Consider the following 8,818-nt stretch of genomic DNA (forward strand, 5'->3'; position numbering starts at 1 on the left):
CCATCGATTTAAATAACAGAACTGTCTGCAGAGTGTCTAATGATGGAAACTTGAATTTTCAGAGTAGCTTTTCAGATGAGAACACTGACTGCATAGAACTTTAAATTTCCCGTACCAAACTACAGGAATGAGAGCATGACTCCGTTTTGATATGTAGCCTTACATCATACCTTTAATCAAAAGCTTTTAAAGGTACCCTGCAGAAGAAAAAAGTGTGGTAACTAAGTCTGACAGTAAATCAGAACAGTACTTAGAAAGGAAGCCCAAACTGCCAACTTTCACCATAGAAATACTGCAAAGGGCAGTCCGTTTCTCTACCTGCAGGAAGATGAATTACTAACGCCAGCCGACACACGGCGTCTGCATTGAAGCAATGCAAGGTCGAAATTTGGTTTTAGAACTCCAAAGGTGTTTGGTGTAGTGCTCATAAAAATATCGTCGACAACTTCTCATGTCAGACTCAGACTACACAAGAAATATGTTCATAACAGATATTTATACCTGCAGAATACACAGTGCCTCGACTAATCACGACTTCCATCGTTCATTGTCTGTTGCTGACTACCGTCTTCTATGGCATCAGCGGACGATAACAAACAAAACTGTGCATGATGCTGGCAGTTCAACCAAGCAAACATTTCGCTTTCACGTTGCCACTTTTTTAAACTGTTGTCTTGTTAAGATTAAAACAAGTACAACTGTACAAGCTCTGTAATAGTGTGGCGTATTTTCCACCTACACCATCAATTATTAGTAGAAACAATTTTCCAGGTTGTAAAAATAATAGAGCCAAATAAAGCTGTGCAGGCAGATTTCAAATTAAGATCTTCCTGTGCCAGAGCCAGATTTATGTGTGAAATCTGGCCACAAAAACACAAGATTAATATCATATGGGCTGCTTTACATCAACTTATAGATATGACCAGTCCTACATGCACATATTTCCCAATTAATATGTCTAGCATTTAACAGCTTCTGCGTCGCAAATATATGCAGATGAGAAAAAAGATGGCACTTATTCTGATGATTCATCTATTTAAGTGATTCATTTTAAACTGACCCCTTTTAGTCTAACACTTATTCTTTGCTCAGACTAAAACAGCAGCTCTAGTCATCTGTGCTCTCTGAAACAAGACATACAAGTTCACTTCCCCAACAGTAAATTAAACAATTCTGTTTTTTATTTTAAATGCATGCTGTACATCTTTGTATTTCCATTTAATTCCAAGGCACGCTGTATGGAATTGCATAAAGTGTAGCAAACAAACCAGTTAATGAGATCATTTAAAGGAGCAGTTGCATATCTTCCACGGAATGTCAATCCCAAATAAGTCATCCAAATGATAAATGGGGTCCAAACAGGTCCAAATGAAGCCATTAATTTAAAGTGTTCTGAAACTATCTAAATCTACTTGATCAAGGATTTGTACTTTCTTTGAACTCAGAAAATCAAATAATCTTCTCTTCATACAGATGATAGCTCTACTTCAGACTGTGGGGGAGAGTGGGGTCTGCATGGAAGTGTCAGCTCTCCCACTGGGAGTTCCACTACAGGGTTAGCATTACTTTTATATTTTAGCTATGAAGCCGGCACTCTGAGGAGCAACTTACAGTGGAATGTCCAGGTTGTTGTAGAGGGGTCAGAGAAGCTCACACAGATTCTGTCTGCAGACGCTGTGTGACCTGTGGCCAGATCCTACTCATCATTCTGAGGCCTGAGCACTAAACGCTCACAGATTTAATCAATGTACCAGGTAAATGGCTGAAGCAAGAGGATGCAGGGGCTCATGTAACATAAATACAGGAATCAGTTAACACTTTGCAGCATATGTGGTGTTTCCTTGATCATAGAAAAAAAAAAAAAAAAAAACTTCAGCAAAGATTTAATGGGTTGATAATTAAAAAAAATTCTCCAGATTTCATAGAAACTGAATGTTAGGACTGGCTGCTCCTGCCATAGTTATCCTTTCCCTCTGGACTTGAACAGGACTATGAAATCCACTTCATTCTGTCGAACACTGTCCAACATTGGGAAAAATGTACAAACATGGGCTGGAATGCCTGATTTTTCATAGATGAGATGATTTGACGCTTTCAGCGGGAACACACCTTCGTTTGTCAGTGTAAAGACTGGGAACGAGCCAATCTGCCACTAATAACGAAGGATACTTATCCTACTGGGAAAGTATTAGCTATTTCAGGATCTAATGCAGCACCAAGGACAGTGGCTGGGATTGGCACAGAACATCTCATCATGCACGTTGAAATACGAAAATAGAGATTAATGATGAAGTTTACAAAACATAAATGATGTGAGGAGAGTGAATGGGCAATGTGAACGGACCTCTAAATTTGTTCCTTCTGATAATTTTTTGCCAATGAACCAAAACTATTTTATCAAATACTAAAAATTCCTCAACTCTCAAGATGACATTTTCAAGTACTTCCAAAAAAACAAAAAAAACCAAACAAAAAACCCACAAATGCAGCACATCAACGACATAGCAGCTCATCTGGCCCACGATCCATCACTGTTCACATATAATTGTAATGTGTGAAAAACAGAAAGAAAGTGATAATTTTTGTTGTTATTGGTTGGTTGTATTGCACAAACTAATGAGAATTAAAATCCACTGAGAACTCAGAGAGGCTCAAACATTCATATAGATATGTATTAATCTTGTTTCACTAAAATCTGACCAATACCTTAAGACAAGGAGCGATTCTTGTGAATTGTGAAGGCGTAGACTGATAGGCAGCTCGTAATCATCGTCTTCACACTGGAAAAGCTATGACTAACAATGTTTGGAACCATTGCATAAGAACAGAATACGCGACTCATGAGTTATCAAAACATTCCAATTAAGGTAATTTCTTGTTTGACAAATCATTAAAGCTCTAAAGATAAGAGTTTACAAAGTCAAATACTGTGAAAATGGCTAATAACCAATGTTCAAATGTAAAGGACTAATCGATTTGGCTGTTTTACAACTTAGTTTATGAACTGGTGGTGAGACAAACAGGTAGTTTAAAGCCACATTAGACTACCTTCAGTTTTACAATTTATGAACAAACCTACGGAAAAATAAGTCAGTTAACTTATCAAGTATAAGCAGAATCAGCTCAGCAATCAACAGATTAGTTTTCATTCTTCTCCTAGAAGCAGTTTACCTTCTGAGGTTTTCGTACTTGGTTCCATATTTGCCTTCATAGCAGTGACTAAGCTGAATGAAGAAAAAGAAAAAAAGAAAAAAAACCTTGCCTGCTGGAGCGATATCCTGTCTTCAATCCCAAGTTTTTCCTCAGTGCATTTCTCACCTCTTAAAAGCGCCTCAGGGAAGGAGAGAGGAAAATCTGAGCGGTGTCTGGCATTCTAAATTCTGGAGATTAGCTTGCTATGTCAGCTTAGCATCCGCCCAGATTCAGCTTCTCTGTCACTCCACACCCCTCCACCCCTCTGTCAGCAGCAGCAGCAGCAGCAGCGGCGGCAGCATGCTGCACTCTTGCTAACTTAGCTCCCTTCCCTACTGTACTTCTAAGTGCACTCGAGCACAGCCCATCTGGGACTGCTGGTTGCCATAGCACCCGGTCCATCCTTCCCACAGGAGCGGTACTAGAGTGAGGAGAGTTGGGTATGTGACAGGAGACGTCGGGCCATGAGAAAGTTCAGTGCAGTCTTTTGAATCAAAAACACTGCGCGTCTATATTTAGGATACTGGGTGGGGCTGGATGGAGGCAGGAAGACTACTTTGCCGCATTTTCCCATTTGGAGCTCGATTGTTTCACAGCAATACAAGTTAAAAAAAAACAAAAACAAAACTGGTACACTGACAGAACGCCCGGGGGAGTGTCAGGAATGAAGGGAATGCAGTGAAATTGTGCAGAACAGGAAAAACTGTGTGCAGCAACTGCATGCTGGGTATTTGCATCATTAGTGTGAAAATGCTTCACTTCCTATTCCCAGGGAAAGAAAGCATGAAGGGGAGAAGGCATGGTGCAACACAATGGGCAAACTTAGTCCTCTGCTGTCAAATCGCCTCAGATGGGTAAATTCAATACTATATGGTACAGTAATTAGATCAGACTTCTTCAAAAAGTCAGCGTTGCAAACAACATTTCTCCTTCAAGCAATTAGCAATGGAAGAAAATGTGTAGTTTGAAACAAGCCCTTCTGTTTAGCATGTAGTCTTCCATTTTCTCTCCTTGTACAGTGCAATAACTAAGAAAACGATCTTAATGTTTTTATTACGAACAGCCATTCTGTGCAACACCAAATGTGCTGGAAAATTTATATTGTGTGGAAAAATATTAAAGGGTGAGTACAATGCTAAATGGTAACATTTGAAACTTCATGCAGGTCACAGGAAGCAAAATTGATTGATGAAGGGTAGAAACCTATCCCAGCTACACTGCCTAACAAAAGTATTGGACCACACCTCTTAACCTGCAGAGCTTCAAACCTTCTCTGGCGTTAACATCAGTGTGCTTCATGGAGTGGGTCTCCATGATCAAGCAGCTCCTGTGGCTATATTGTGTAGGCAGCCAGTACTATTGCTTGTATAGTCTATGTAATAAGCAACAGATTTGTGATCTTTACCAGTTTGTCACACAGTTTATTGCCATATTATCATAAACAGACTGGAATTGCCAGCTTTACCCTTTTCAATCACAAACTGATAGACTGACAAGCAGGCTGACGGGATCTTATCTGTATCTTGATGGACCAAAGTCGCTTTGAGGACCGTCACCAATTGTGAGCAGTAGCAGACCTAGTGTCCATCTCTCAAGCAAATATTTCAAAGGGAACAACATTGTATCACATCTGTGTTTTAAAGTCTCCAGCCACTCTTTTCCATAGTGAGAGTGTAACAAAGGCATAGCCACTGACTCAACCGCTAATGTTTGCTCTGAGATTCAGGTGTTTTATGCTTGTAGCAGTTAGCCTTGAACTGCTAGTTTACCAATGTAAAACTCATTTAATTCCCTCTTCAGTAAAGTATCTCCAATGTTTTTTGTTCAGCTTGTTTCAACAAGGTAAAAAACAGCTCATGATGCTTTACAAACTATAATGATGCTTAGATTCACCAGCAAACATGACAACTTAAAATTATTGATGTAAAATGTGGATCTTACCTGGAAACCAAACCTTTTATAAGTTATCAATGTGCACAAAATATATGATGTGTGACAGCACAAACAAACAGTCTGAAGACGACAGGTACAGCACAGATAAACTGTGATGCTCAAAAAAACCAAACTACAGAAGCTTTTATCAAGAGAGGACTAAGGAACAGACAAAAGCCAGAAAGAGCTGTAAACATCACACAAAACATTGCAGCCACTCTATTCTATTTTACCAAGAAAGGTTAAAATAATTAAACTCTACAAGGAGTAGAGGGAGACTAAAAAACAAGCTTGAAGTGCACTCAATGAAGACAAGAGCAACCTTCTCCAGGAAATAAGACATCACAGTACACCCAGCTACAACCAAGGGTCAGCAAAGGGCCCCAAACAGAGTGAACACACTAATTTTCAGCTAGTATCCGAAGCAGAAACACAACAGGTTTGGAAGAAGGAGCTCGACACACAAACAGAGCATAACACAGTGATAGAGCAACGCTGATACCGCCTCCGGAGCGCGCAGCGATCTGCCACAGCGAGGGTAAACAACAACAAAACTGTAGCGCAGGATGCAACTCACCGTGTGGTACCCGCGGGCTATGGGTGGCTTTCCTGTAGGGTACGGATCCACGGTGTCGATGATTGTTTGTCTCTCCCCTTTCTGGTTGATCTTCCGAAAGCGCCGACGGGACTGTCTGTGCGAGGCTTGTCGCTGAAAGTACTCCTCATTTTCATCCATATAGTCCACCTGGAAATGATAGAAAGGGAGGGAGACGGAGATGAGGGGAGTGACAGTCTTCATCTTCATTCACGCCCCCTCCCGAATCCCCCACCTCCCTTCCTACCGCCCCGCTCATTGCGTAAAAATAGAAGCGTGTGTGGGCTGTACGATGCACACCTACGTCAAAAGGGTGCTCACAAAACAAAAGGAGAGACTGTGAGAAAGAAACAGAGGGCTGAGCGAGGAATCTGGATGGAAGGAGTGAGCTAAGGAGTGAAAAGCAATGGGGAGTAAACTGATTGACAGGTAGAGATAAACAGAGATGGAGCCTGGCAGAGTTGGAAATAGAGATGCTCAACTCTCTCCGTCTCTGCTAGACATATTAACCACAATGAAATTACAAGTTCAAAAAAGATAAAAATCCATGTTTCCATTTTTAATGAACTGGGAGGAAGAAAAACATTTTCCATGTGGAAACTGGCACAGTATGCCACTTTAACTAAGCCATCGCTATAGTCAAGCGGTACAATTTTGTGACGCTTTTTTGGTTTTAGACTACTTAAACGGTGCTCTGGTGCCACACGGCTTTGTGCCATGATGGAATGACATATCTGACTTTACATTTTTGGCCCATTCCTTCCCTTCCCTCTCCTCGCTCGCTACTTTCACTGCGGCTTCACATTTCACAGCGCTCAGCCTTTGGGATTACACCACTAAAATCTCTCTCTGCCTTACCAACTGCTGCCATGACAACGGCAACGGAGCTGTGTGCGAGCGAGAGCGTAAGTGTGATTGTGTGTCTAATTGCAAATCTCGGAGTGAACGCGTGTTCAGCACAGACACGTGAGCAGCTTTGCTTATGTTTATAACGGCACGTCTGCATATCTCTGTACACTCTTAACATGTAGCAGAGAGGTTCATCCGCGTGCATCACTTCCTCGGCAGCATAAGAGCCCCTGTTCAGTAATTACAGGGCAAGCTAGCAACTGTAGCAGCATAAGAGGCAAAAGGCTACAAAGTGTCTGCAGCGAGCAGAACAGAGGGAGGTATTATTAAGGAGTGTGTGTTTATCTGATAGAAGCTCAGTTATCACAAGCCCCCTCCACCCACCCATCTACACAGCACACTCACAGAGAAGAGGCAATTACAGTGAATGAACAGTGCTGTGACTACAGCAGTGCAAACCGGTTGTTATTATGTGTGTTATGTTTTTTTATTTTACGGCGATGATAGAATAGGGTGGATATGCGCTGCTAGAAATGGCAGTTGAGGGTGTGTTTCTGTGTTATTATAAGGTGGGGCAAACGGTGCCATGAAGCAACCAATCATTTTAGTGGATGAACATTATGTTATAATTGCCGCAGGCAGGCAAATTAGCTGCACTGCACTGTTCCTTACCCCTCAACACAACACTCAATTTGACTAATATCTTGATAGCATTAACCATGTTTTACATGTGCCCTCTGATTTATTTCTCTAGTTTCAGTTCCTTTCCCCCACGTGTTCCTCTTTCAAAACAAATGAAAAAAAAAAAAACTGTGTTTACTTGATTATTAAAGCAGGTCACAAACTTTCTGTTTCTCTGCATTATGTGGACCAGTCATTTCCAAATTTCGTGAAAGCAAAGCACACTGGTGTTCTTATCTATTGAAGATAGTCATGCTACCTATTTTTTTCTTTGCTTTAACATAAGGCCAACTAGCATATAACTGATATCCATGTCCTTATTACACATGTACGCCCCGCATTGAACCACAGGACAGGCACCATGCTCAGTTTTTGTATCAATCTTTTATTTATCTAGGTAAAAATCTCATTGAGATTTAAATTTAATTTCCAAGAGAGACCTGGCATCAATCCAGTTAAAGACGTAAGACGGGTCTGAGGTTGTGGCTTTTTTTGTTCGTTTGTTTAAAAATGGCAAATCATGGAGCCTTGCAACAGTTTTGAAAATTAGCACTACATGCTAGCCACACGTAATATACTGCATATACAGCTGTCACAGACAGCTGTAGAGAAATGTCAATAAAAGGCACTTAAAACAGTCCAATAAAAAATAAATAAATAAACTAAATCAGCGACACTCTGCTGCAGATTTTTGGTGATCGACATGGAGTCCAGCTGTTTCACAGATTGACAGAATTACAAAATCAATGATTACCATAATGTTTCTTTTTGTATCCTATACATTAAGGTGAACTAAAGAAAAACCCCACCTGTTTGTACCCCCTTTGTATTGATGTTTGAGTAACTTACATTACATCAGAAATGACAGGTGGATGGATTAGAAAAAAACCAAAGTCTGACCTTACAGGCAGTAACTAAACTGTGGCGATTTTATTTTGTAGGTTTAAAAAACTACAAGCCAGATGTGTGGTTTCAGCTTGTTAAGTATACAAAATTATCATTTGTCAGTTCTCTCTGTTGCTGTGTGTTATTTTTCTCAATTTCTATGTATTTTTATGCATTTCTTACAAAGAAAAAAAGTCATAATTGCTACTTCCAATTCGTGCTTGCTAGGTGGTGTGTTGGTGTGCATGCAAGTAATGCTTTTGACACGAGTGTGCTAAAAGTCTGAGAAATAGAACTCACCACAATCATCTCCGATGGTTCCAGGACGATGCACTCACATCCACGTCGAAGGCTGCCAGCTGATCGCTTCCCAAAACTAGAGAAAGGAGGGAAAAGAGAAATATTAAATCTTTATCTAAAGCCAGCTGAACTCAGTCTTATTCAAGCTGCGCATAGGCAGCTGAAAACTCTTAAATATAAGTCCTAACCTACAGGTAACTCCTTGTGCAGCATTTTAAATATGCAGTATGGAATATCCCTATATAATGTTGGATTGAGCAGCAATGAATGAACACTTCTTTTCAGCTGTGACCCATCAGAAGGGAACCACCCACCCCTGGAAAAGTCCACTCTCGCTACGTCACAATTTGTACAGTATGCTTCCCTCCTAATGAGGGGGGGGGG

At 40.7% G+C, this 8,818-nt stretch overlaps 1 protein-coding gene across 13 annotated transcripts in view; it reads right to left on the bottom strand.

The window, feature by feature from the left end:
• The window catches only part of rapgef2b (Rap guanine nucleotide exchange factor 2b), a 104,271-nt gene that overhangs the window by 41,239 nt on the left and 54,214 nt on the right, over positions 1–8,818 (bottom strand). For all 13 annotated transcript variants that reach the window (XM_042219453.1, XM_042219451.1, XM_042219447.1 and 10 more), the window contains 2 exons: positions 8,435–8,510; positions 5,702–5,869 (listed from right to left, as the gene is read on the bottom strand). In XM_042219453.1, the coding sequence (XP_042075387.1) occupies positions 5,702–5,869; positions 8,435–8,510 (244 nt within the window). The remainder of the gene's footprint in view (positions 1–5,701; positions 5,870–8,434; positions 8,511–8,818) is intronic.

Source organism: Haplochromis burtoni, unplaced genomic scaffold (assembly GCF_018398535.1).
Source record: "Haplochromis burtoni strain Fernald_Lab_line unplaced genomic scaffold, NCSU_Asbu1 Contig_33, whole genome shotgun sequence".
NCBI classification, from domain to species: domain Eukaryota; kingdom Metazoa; phylum Chordata; class Actinopteri; order Cichliformes; family Cichlidae; genus Haplochromis; species Haplochromis burtoni.